The 12,969-nt window shown below is 33.5% G+C and overlaps 1 protein-coding gene across 1 annotated transcript in view; it reads right to left on the minus strand.

The window, feature by feature from the left end:
* Window positions 1-592: 592 nt before the first annotated feature.
* LOC149799865 (cytoplasmic protein NCK2-like) overlaps window positions 593-12,969 on the minus strand; it is a 64,960-nt gene continuing 52,583 nt past the window's right edge. The window contains exon 3 of the mRNA XM_089959301.1: window positions 593-12,859. Within this exon, the coding sequence (XP_089815427.1) occupies window positions 12,653-12,859 (207 nt within the window). The 3' untranslated portion in view covers window positions 593-12,652. The remainder of the gene's footprint in view (window positions 12,860-12,969) is intronic.

Here is a 12,969-nt window from a genome sequence, read left to right on the forward strand (position 1 = left end):
CCACCGTCTAGCAAACAAATTGCTTTGACCCCTCTATCCTAATCATAATGACCTCTTCACTTTCAATTATTATATATTTACACCTTTGTGTTGGGCTGTCAATCGGATCGGAGTACAGATTACAAGAATATGTGTACATTTATTTACATGATACTCCTTTATCTAAGCAATACCTTTCCTCATAAAGCAAAAGTTTAGCTTGCACAGACTGAGTGGTCACTAAAAATACCACCAGTGACTGCTCATGACCAAGTGAAACCCTAGTTTGGAGAGGAAACATCGGACTGCTGACCAGGTAAGGCAGCTGACCATTATATACAGGACATTTAAACAGGAAATTTTACCAGGGGAAGGGGGGGGGGATTATAATGTTCCTAAGTAAAGGTGACTATTATGACCAATACAGTAGGTTTGACTATGTATTTCTATGAATTTTGGAAAATCATTATGTTGATATATATAAATAAATTGCAGTTCACATAGATGTATAGCTTATGCAGTTTCCACTATCGTATATCTGTATCCTTACATAACTAACTTCAATCTCTTCAATCTCAACATGGACATTTGAATAACAAAAAGATAAAACGAGTCTTATTAATTAACCTTTATTAACAATTTCAAGACAGGCTCAAACCAAGACCGCTAGTCTGTATAAATCAAGCCCTCCTAGAACAAATTACTGTGGTCAGCTAGCTACATGATGTATGCATAATATATAAAATGTTGTCACACATTCTTAAAGTATCAAAATACATGTTAGCAAGGTCACGGAAGAATTTGGAAAAGACCAGACCTGTGTCTATTGGTATTCTAAAAGACAAACCTAAATGAGGCAAAGATTCTTAGTACTACTTATATCGTTCACAATCTAAATAATATTTTATATTTTTTGTAAGCATTTACCTGTGTTAATACCTGTGGCCACATTGGTTTATGGGAGTCAAATCCTGTTGTCAATCTTGGAACTGGATGTTTCAATAAGGCAACAAAAACATGTACACATGCATTTCTGTCGTGTGAACACCCCCCCCCCCCCCGGTCAAGACAAAATTTTCTCCTGTTAATGTGAATGCAAATGCTGCCCAAGAGTCTATTCATGTTGTACTTGTTTACATCAATGTTATGCCTATGCTATTTTCCCGATATGTTCATTTACTGTGAGAAAAATTAATATTTATCAACTTTCCTATGGAAGACATAAAAAAACCAGTGCCCCCTTTTGTTCAGCATACCCTAAAAAATATGTTTAATCCTTCATCTTAATCTAAAATAAATTACAATGAACTTACACAAGGGTATGTATGAACAGACAGACAGTAGAGCAGTCGGATACAAACTGTTGAGCTTCAATCATGACTGGCTCCACAAAAATAAAACACAAAATAAAACCATTAAAAATACAATTATTTAGATTGTAAACTCTGTAGTAGTGAAAGATGGACAAAATAACATGAAGATTTTTTATTTTTCTGTATAGATAAGTATGATGTAATGAAAAGACAAATGGCAAACGGGTCTGCCATGTAAACAGCTTTAACAAACAATTATGGTATGTACAGCAACGCCATGCAAATATCTAATTCAAGCAAAACTGCATAACAAGCTTTTAAAGAAAAAGTGAAACAGTTCTTGTTTAAAAGCAGTAAACATGTGCACCTTTGAACCCCATGCACGAATTTCACAAAATAATATGCAAACAAATTAACAAAATCTTGCACTGATTTCATTCCTTGCTCTTTTTTAAATTTGATTTGGTCTAGTATTTTACTGCACAGCAATACAAGTAGGTTATACAGAGCCAATGGAAATGGACAAAAATGCCTTGCCCATGAACACACCACTTTGTCTGATCTGGGCTCATCTGATGGTAGGATTCTATCACACACCCTCTATGTTGCAAGTCCAGCATGCTAACCACTTGGACACTGAAGCTCCTCTTTCATTTTAAAACCATTTGTCATATTCATCTAAATAGGTCAACAGCTTTGTATGTCTGTCTCCTTGTGAGTCCAAATTGTCAAAAGAAATCTTAAATTGTGGAAGCTAAAGTGTTCATATGTGCCTTGACCTAATTGTACATGAAAGAAATATCCTGACATATGAGTCAGATAGGATTTAAGAGATATGTGGGCGGTTAGTTGGTAATTAAGCAGGAAGGTTTATGACTGGTTTGACAAACAAAAAATTCGTCCATAAAGAACTGCTAGTACATAATAATCTTGGCTATTCTTCATAATGACATTCGAACACAATTAACATTCTGTCAACAGTGACAAATTATACAAACTGCATACAATAATACCATCAATATTATATACGATACATATCGTTTTGCTGAATTAGACATGCACAACCTCATGGCAAGATGTCCAACATGACATAGCATTGTGTCTAATAGTCATTTCACTACAGTATATTGCTATGTATTGAATAAATAGATTTTGCCACATGATAAATATAATGCTTTAATACCAATAATGTCATATGAAATTCAGCATATTCAATGAGAGAGAGAGAGAGAGAGAGAAAGAGAAAGAGAAAGAGACAGAGAGAAATTAGACGTGATGTACAAAAAATTATATTTCCTACACATGCTCCCCATTTCTGTCTGGACAGCAAATGGTTATAAAATTGCCTAAATTTGTCACATCTTTTCCCTTTTGCAAGAGGGAAAGGTTTATAATTTGTTATAGGTTATAACTGACAGTATCACAAACAATGCTTGATATCCTAGTACTCAACTTCATTTAATGGTAGGTAGGACCTGATATCCATGTATTCATCTAAAAGGTAAGTAGGAGTTGATATCACAGTACTCTATTTAAATGTCAGTAGGACTGGAAATCCAAGTACTCAACTTCATTTAAATGGCAGTAGGCCTGGAAATCCAAGTACTCAACTTCATTTAAATGACAGCAGGATTGGAAATCCAAGTACTCAACTTGATTTAAATGTCAGTAGGTCTGAAAATCAAATTATTCAACTTCATTTAAATGTCAGTATGACTTAAAATCCCAGTACTCAACTTCATCTAAAGTTAGGTAGGGCTTGATATCCAAGTACTCAACTTCATTTAAATGGCAGTAGGCCTGGAAATCCAAGTACTCAACTTCATTTAAATGTCAGTAGGACTTAAAATCTCAGTACTCATCTTCATCTAAAGTTAGGTAGGGCTTGATATCCAAGTACTCAACTTCATTTAAATGTCAGTAGGACTTAAAATCCCAGTACTCATCTTCATTTAAAGTTAAATAGGGCTTGATATCCAAGGACTCTACTTCATTTAAAGGTTGGTAGAACTTGTCAGTTCTTTTTGTTGTATGAGGCTCAACAATCAATACAAAATTGATTAGATGTGTCAATTACAGTAAACAGACTTAGAAATTTTCATTTTAATGCATTCATCAACTAAGAAATATACTAATAAATATAAGCATGTACATATCAGTCATCCATACATGATAGTGCATTAGTATCAATAAATATACTTTAAATCAGTGACCTAGTATAACAAGTACAAGAGCTGCAATAAAAAGTACAGAATACTTGATGACATGTTTTTGGTTTCATTGTATTTCTGGCATTAACAATTCTGTCAGGAAAGGAAATGTCTCGCCTCCTGTGCTGTCGAATAAAACCATCCTGAGTAAACATATCAAGAAGCCAGTACAATCTAGTCTTTCTGAGTGTGTATTAGTCTATGAGGACTGCATTTTCCAAGTTCTGTGCATTTAGAAAAGACATCTTCTGAAAAGCAGAGCTAAGTGCAAAAAATATTGTAAAATCATAGAAGCATGACAAGCTGGCTAATATGCAGCTGTACAATAGGAATTTTAAAAAAAAATAGCATAAAAATGTTTCACTTTATTTGTTATGACCTACCGAGATTTGAACTGATTTAAATTGTTTTAAATGTCTTTTTGGACCAAAATATACTAAAAGTTATCTGTTTCAAGCATTCACTTTAGGGTACTTTTCCTAGCCACGAGTTGCTCTTCACACAAGTATGGCGAATATACATGCCAACATATCAAAGAAATAAAACTGCAAAACTCCAATAATTATACCTACACCAAAGACAACAGAAACAATAATATTATTGGAAAGGTTGATACCTTTGTCTCACTCATGCTTCAAAGAAAAAATTATAAAAATGAAAAAATGTAAAAGAGAAAATTGTTGTATGATCATCAAAAGTTTGAACTGAATTTTACATTAAGCTTGAAAATGTGTTATCAGTTTTAAAAAAACATACATGAGAGCTCTAATGCTTTTCAATAGCTTGTTATATGTAAATGAACTACCTCCCATTGTTTCATTTTTGAGTATATAAATTCCTACAGGCTTACTCTAGTATTATTCATTTCCTAGAAGGACTGCAATCATGTAATATATTAAGTATAGTTTTGTTCATTGCTTGGTTGTTTTTTTTTTAAATGACACTTTCAATGCATTACTTGCTACATTTTGACAAGGAAAGGACACTTAGATACCATTTCCTCTTCTTGATAAAACCAATAATGCATTGAAAGTGCTGTTAAAAACCAACCAATCAAACAACCGACAAAGCTGTACTTCAAATTACAAAGCTGCAGACCCTCCAGGAAGTTAATGATACTTTATGGTCTCCACTTATGAGACAATCAGTTTCAAGTGCAAAAAGATCCGACTCGAATGATCAACACTTTAGTCTTAAGTGTAACAATTGCTATATACTTACATACTATCAAGATATGCAAGTTGTAGTATATGTACAATGTTCCCTCACAAGAACACTGTTCAGACAGAGCTATGATAATGTAAAGTAATACTGGAGAGGTTGCCTTATACAGCGCTACATCATAAAAAAGGAAAATAGATTTCAACCGGCATAACAAGATCTGTGACTATGGATTGTTAATTACAAATATAATGCTGGAGGCGGGTCATAAAAGAGCACTGTAATACAGGCAAAGGTTGCTTGATTTCATTTGTTATTTATGCACATAATACATGCAAAAAAAATATCATTCAACCAGCATTATGGGGTCTGACTATACCTGTGTTATGTCAGGTACCATGTTATAATGAGATACTTTGTTGCGAGAGACCAATGAATATTAAGTTAGTTTTTCTGCTAGCAATTTTTATAAGTAAACCATGCTACAGGAAATCTGTCCATGAACGGTTGTATAAATGGTAAATAATAAAGCAGGCATTCAATGAAAGAAATGTCCAATATTTTTGACATTTTGTTATAGAAAAGTGATCTCTCAGTATTGAATATATTAATATGAAAAACACAACCTAGGCATAACAGATTTTTCCTGCATTGGGCGACTTACAAAAAAAAAACCCGGCAAAAACAGAACAATATTATAAAGACCTGATGCAATAAAACCTAAAGTACCACATATGCTCTCTTATAAGTCCAACAGCAAACTGCACAGACCCAATTCTATTATCACATATTGTTCTGACAGTTCTGGGTCTATGCACTTTGTCAGGAGTAAACAGGAGAATAAACATAACCTTTGATCTGTTGGCACACTGTTATGTCATATCAGGGTCAATACTGTTTGCAGTTAGACTTGACCTAAAAGTGATTATATGCAGTAAATTTATATGGCAGGATTATTTATAAATGTACTAAATTTCTACAAATGTACTAGTCATTCTGATTTCAAAATTTAGCACTCTAGTTACATAGATATCTTTTCCGCTGTCACCAATTCTAATTTGCTCATTACAAAACTGTCAAGAAGCTGCATTTCCTCTCACAGGACCTAGATATGATGTACAGAACATCAACTTCAAAAGTTTGTTACCCCCTTTTCAATACATTACTGTCAATTATTAAGCCTTTTTAACTGCCTACTTTTTCTCGGAATTGGGATATGAAAGTGAAAGTAACAATTCATGTTCTGAAATTTAAATTATGAAAAATTATATAAAAGACACTGTGTCCCTCTACTTAGATGGTCATTGTAACACTATGTTAATAAGTCCTAATGGAAGCCCTGAAAACGTGGCAACACAATACGGATAAGGTCTGGATATAATGGTACTGGTATTAGTAACAGAAAATGTTCAAAACAAAACAAGAATCTCATAACACTTGACTATCTAATAAAAAAAAGCTATTAAATTATTTTATATTAAAAATCCAACTTATACTGTTTTATAATGTACAGTGTGACCCAGCTGTAGCATGCTCCATTATAACACAAATTCATATATAACATGAGCATGGCATGGCTCCCAAAATTCATATGCATGTATTTTTCTCATACAGGAAGAAATATTTTAAAAGTACGAAAAATTACATATAAAAAGTTTACTATCATTTTGGAGAAGAGATCATGCATGAATTCTAAATTAAGACTATCATATTGTGGCTCCTGAAATTTTTCATATACATGTGTATTTTCATACATGCCAACCCCTGGCAATGAAAAAGTGTAATCCAAGTGGACAAAAAGAATAATCTGAGCAGAAAAAGAGTAATCCACATATAACTGATAAAAATTCAATAAGCATATGTACAAAATGATTTATTTATCCCTCTGGACTTTTAACATCAATTACTGCTTCAAGTTTTCATATATAACACTTTGAGCTTTAAAAAGCAACAGACTCTCAATTGCATTTCAAAACACTTTGTACCAGCTGAGACTGAATATTTTTTGCACACCAGCAGAGCACTAAGCGCTGCGTTACAGAGCCTGGATCTGAATTCAGTTTTATTTTTGTTAACAGTACTGAACAATCTCTCACAGTCAGCATTAGAATGGTAAAGAACCAATATTCCTTTATATCTTCCAGGTACATGTATTTGGTCTTTCAGCTGGGAAATAAAAGTTAAAAAAACTCTGTCCGCATGAAGAACATTGTCAGGTAGAGTGCAAACTTGATACTTCAGGAGTTCTCCTTCTAATTTATCAGCAGCCTTTCCTGCAGCATGGTGCATCATATGACAAAGACAACCCAATAAGTACAATGATGGAGACATTTTTCAAAATACAGAATGCAATTCCTTTCTGAATTTCAGTCATCACTGATGCAATATCAGTTCTGCCAACTTATATTTATTCAAAGCATTATCAAGCAAATAAAAAAAAGTGTTCTCCAGTGGAATCTACTGTTAATTCTGGTGATGAAAGAAGAGCACTCTGACTTTGCCCTTTTCATAGTCAAAGTCTCTTACACAGACTGGGTACAACTTTTTGTCATAATCAATACTACTGTCTGTTGCAATATTAAACAGCCCAATTTTCATGGCTTCTGCAATTTTAAGTGAAGTATCTTCTGTTAAACACCTAACAATATTAGATGATTTTGTTCATGCACATGCATATTTTCTGCAATTTTGGAATCAGGAAACATCCATTTGTAAAAAGGACCAATGTAGTCTTCTACCGCTAGTGGTAGTCCGTGTTCTATTAAGAACTCAGTATATAATGCCTCTGCATTTTTAAATTTTGTGACCACAATTTAGTTTTGCTGTAAAAAAGAAGCTACCTTAGTATTTGAGTTAGTAAAATGATCTAATTCAAGGTTTCTTTGTTTTACCACCATGAAGGTGCTCTAGAATGGAACGCTGTGTTGTGTAATTCATGTATTCATCTCTAAATCGATTTTTTGTCATTTCCTAATCCATCTGTGAAATTATTAGAAAAACATTTTTGCTCTAACACATGCATCGACTAGAGTAAATCTGACTAGACTTTTGGCGCCAAATACCAACAGACTGGTTCTGTACCAGATATGAATTAGAACAATGAATCTGTGAGAAAAGATTAAAAGGTAGAAAACCAGTCTGTTCTCTCCTAACTAAGCCATACAGCTGCTATAAATAGAATCCAAGGTCAAAAGTTTGTAATTAGAAACCAGCATGCTTCTTGGAAATAGGGCAGTGGCTATAAATAGACCATAATAGTCTGGAAAGTGCATGCAAGACTGCAGACAAGCGCACTCTTATGTTGTAGTTACACAGAAGCCATCTTTTCTAGAATAAGGTCTGTGGGATTAATGGGATATTAATAAAAATGAGAAAATAAATTATTCAATTTTTTGGAGGGGGATATACCGAAAATGCGTAATCTAAATACATTTACATGTAAGGAGTAATTTAGTGAAAAAAAGCATAATGATTATGCCAAAAGCGTAATGGTTGGCATATATGTATTTCCTGTACATGAAAAAATATTTTTTCTTTTTACAGGTATGAAAAATAACATGTAGAATATTTATTCAGGTACTGCACTAGGATTTGCACATGTTGCGGATTGAGATATTGTTTTTCTTTATTAGCAAAAAAAAATGCCATCTGCCATTTTGTTGAGAGTGGAGAGCAAACCTGTTGGCTCTTAAAACTTGTATATACAATTCTTGGATCAGAGTGGAGAAATTCAAATGTACCATGAAAGGAAGCTGCAAACTTGGATATAAAATGCACTGGAATCTATCTATTGTTACATAAACAAATCTTTTGTTCATATTGACGAACTATCAGTGCACTCTTTATCTCTTAAATTATTAGCCGCTTATGCAGACATCTAAATGTATGCTGTGATGCATTCAAACAGTCATGCTACCGAACCAGCTACAATCAACCTACCTTTAAAAGCAGGAAAAGATGCTACTACAATGGACCAAATGATGGCTTATTTTTCATGTACCTAGAAAAAATAGTTTTGCTAAAACTTCAAAGAAACTGATTACCAATGAAGCACTGATCGATATGGTAAATGCTATGCAAATGAAAAAAAATTCTGTTTCAATTAATGTTCCACAATTATTTCACATTGCCACCAGAATAACAAATGGATATTTGTTTTGTCCTCCAAAGTTGTTCTTTAGCATTGACTTCAATAACACAGGCACCCTTCATCAAAGCAAGCCGACCACAATCTTCAATAAAAAAAAAAAAGCACCTTTCATCAATGGTGTGTGTGTGATTGGATTTTTAATGTACCTTTAGCAATTTTTCAGTCATATAACTAAGATGTCTGCAGTGTGGCAGTTTATACTGATGTCTAGCACTAAGGCAGAAATATAGCATCATGTCCCACCCAGTCACATTATCCTGACACTAAGCCTACCAGTTCAAACACTAACCTCTTAATGCTGAGTGCCGAGCGAGGCAGCTGTTAGTATGATAAGTCTTTGGTATAACTCAGCCTTGGTTTGAACCTACGACCTCCAACATTCAAGGTGGATGCTTTAACCACTAGGCCACCTTTCATCAAATGAAGTCAGCGCCAAACTTTAAAAAATGCAATGGAATCTGATAGACTGTTGGATTTTTCAAAGTGACCAGAAGATGTTTTTTGTTCATGAAAGTTTCCATTCTTACATGAAAAACTTATGATCACTAACAATGGCAGCATAAAATGCAAATTAAATTTCTAATCTTGTGAAAATAGATGTATCTGGCAGTTAAGTTATATTTTAATTTGCTTCCATGTTTTCATTTTCCTTTGAAAAGCCACTTTCCCCTGGATAGCCCTGGCAAGATGATAGCCGTCTCCAGCTGACCAATATATAGAAAAATTTAAGTACATGTAAATGTAGCATGTAAGCAACTACAGCTACATGCTACTGGCAACAATATCATAGTGAATAGTTTAGTGACACATGTTAGTTGACAATGGGATATGGATCAAACAAGGACTACCATTTATTATATACTTGTTTTTTATTTTTGTTTTCTAATGGGATGTGACTGAAACACGAATTTTATAACATGTGATCTCTACTCAAGTTCATGGATTTTTCTCATGTAAATTTCTTAACACATTATCGACTGTACTGCACAAATGTAAGTTGTCAATATACAAGTGTACTTCAGAATAGTTTTGTCTTCATTTAATCAAAAGCACACATTTTTCACCTGCTTTTATTACCCCCTTTCCCAACGGCCATCACTTTTTGGGGAGTACATGGATCATTTTCTTCAGCTAACTGAACGGACTGGTTATAATATGGTTTGTTCCATAACACAGTCAGAACTATGGACCCCAAGAACTGTGTTATAGTGGGGTCACACTGTATTAAAATCCATTTTATATCCATTTTACACAACAAAATTACCTACAACTTTGAGGAAATACAGTTTAAAGAATGTTATTATAATATAGTTACCATATATCCTGACTTTAAGTCAGATTCAACTGCACAGACCCAGAGATGCTGTGACATAAAACACATAGAGTTCTGGGTATATGCAGTTTATTAGAAGTAATCAGAGGAATAAACAACACAGACTTTGATCTGCCAATGCATTTTGCAACAGATCAGAGTCTATGTTGTCTGCAGTTCACACTGACTTGTACATAAGTATATACAGTAACTAAAATGACCAGACAAATACACATCTCTTTACTTGTTTACATCATTACTATATACTGGTATTTCATCAAGCATGCAAAATAATTCAGTCATAAATTATTTCTACTTCTGCCGCTTTTAAAAATAAATGTAGACGTTCACAAAATTTGCATATTCAACCAAGATTATTGACTCTTGTTCTAAAGATCCAATATACATATACAACTGTCAATAAAGCTACTGTCTTGATCTTTAACTGCAACATTTAACATTTGTACATTAAATCTCCATCTTAATATTTATATAAAAAATGCAGCTTCTGCTGATTAAAGATAATGGCAATCAGACTTAAGAAAAATATTATACATCCATTACTATCATATTTACAATCATTCTTAATCATTCCAATATTTCTTTCTTCTCATCAGTTACACATTTCATTTAAACTAAACCCTTATACTTAATGCAGAGACACAACACAAGTCAATACAGACAAGCCTGCTTCAGTGATCACCTGCAAGAAAGAAACTACCTGCAAATAAAGGCCAAGATCTTTTGGTCCCATTTACACAAAAATAAATTTAAATTTACCTGCAAATTAAGACAACCTTATCATAAAACAAATTTCTAAACATTCCCTTAGGTGGTAGTTACAACACATTTGTTGTTGTTGTAGTTGTAGGGTTTAATGCCATTTTTCAGCACACGATAGGCAATATATGGCAGCCAGTATTAATGGTGGAGGAAGAAACCAGGAAAACCCCCGAAAGAACCACTGACCCACAAGAAGCTACTGGCAAGCTTTCTCACATATCCACATTAGCCAAATCTGAGACTCAAACCCACACAGACAGAGGTGAGATGGCAGTGATCCGTAACAGAGTGTGCTTTAGACCACTCAGCCACATTTGACTGCTGATATAAATAAAAATAGCATGTAATTAGGTGTCAACTGACTTGGTTTTCAAACTTGCCAGTTTGATAATTTGTCATTTATATAAGAAATTGTTCTCAACATAATACTATTCACTGATATAATGCAACAAAAATGAATTGGACTAACTGAATTAATTCAATCATTTTGTTACAAAAAAAAACCAGGACATGTTGGAAATAAAAAAAAAAGAACCAGGATCAAAATCTGACATGAACACAAAAACATAATTTTAAAACAAAAAAATAAGTTATACCATATTCAAAGAATTCACTTGGTGGCAAGATTGTATGTCATGTATGCTTTCCAAAACTGGATGCTATCTCCCTTTCTCCATCAAACTGTAGGACAATGTATGGTTTTTCAACAATAAATTCCATGTAATTTAAATTTGCCAAAAAGATCATCTACCAGGTTGACATTTATTTCCAATTTAAAGACTAAGCTGTTAAACATAGAAATGATACTAAAACAAATTTGTACATAAGCAGATACAAGTAGAGCAAACTTTGCATTTAAAGTTTAAAGGAAAAAAACAAAAAAATAGAAGTATATTATGTGTTCTATAAGTTATGTGTAGCTATCATGAGGAAGTATCACAACAAATTAAACTTTTGTTAAAAGAGCCCATCATGTAATGAAGGACCCATCATGCAATCAAGTAAAATCAGTCTATTATAATAATATAAAAAAACACACTAAGGGAGCATATAATTTTAGTTCTGGGGAGTGAAATGGATGCATCCAATACTGAAGTTTAAATATACAATTAAGAAAGTAGGTTCATAAATCCTGTCCTTTATGAGCAGAGTCCTTTATGTGTAGATGTCAGCTAACACAGGTTTAACTGTATTCAATGCCAAAATACTTTGGATGGACAGAGACTGAGTCTATGACAGAAAACTGCTGCATCACTGATTAATAACCATTACAATATACATACTGTATATAACAAACAGTGGAGCCAGTCACCATTGTATTAGTGTATTAATGTACTTGTGAGTGAAATTGTGTACATAGATCTGTTGGGGTTTTTAAGTAGTGGAAACAGAAATCCAAATTGTCTCATCCTGGATGAGACTTCACCAAACTTTTCAGCTCAACTGCAGGAAGCAATTGATCAGATGTCATTTTCTGAGGTAACATTTCTAGACTTCCTTGTACTGCTTACTGAATTTACTTGGGCCAGGGGGCTTACAGACATGGTTTGTCATTTGTGAGGTCTCTTCCACTGGGAAGGAAGCTTACACAGTAAACCTCTTTAACCTGTACTCTGTTTCTCTGCACGTCTCTGTATCCATACAAAAATTTCGGAGAATAGATTTTTGCTTCTATTCTCAATAAGATGCTAATTTAACTGAATCTTAAAATACATGTACTTTTTCTGACCAACAATCTTAATTGTCAGAAATCTGAAGGATAGGTGAAGGGTTTGACAACATAGAGTTTTTCTGCTTCATGCTTGAAAATAGGATGCTTTTTGTAATGTTCAATCAACTCGTCTAATGAAATGAATTTCTGGGTTCCGATTTGATACAATCCATCATTGACTTGCACACGAAAATGTTTGTTCCGCTCCGCTGCCTTCAATACAACTGTATAATGACCAGTCTGAAAAAGAAAAAAAAATTTAAATGGACCTTAAAAGTAACTTTAATAAAGTTATAAACTAGAAGACCAACTGGATTACCTGGATTATATAACACAGCAGTTAACAACTT

The sequence above is a fragment of the Sinohyriopsis cumingii genome, chromosome 5, assembly GCF_028554795.1.
Source record: "Sinohyriopsis cumingii isolate HCF-2022 chromosome 5, ASM2855479v2, whole genome shotgun sequence".
NCBI classification, from domain to species: Eukaryota; Metazoa; Mollusca; class Bivalvia; order Unionida; family Unionidae; genus Sinohyriopsis; species Sinohyriopsis cumingii.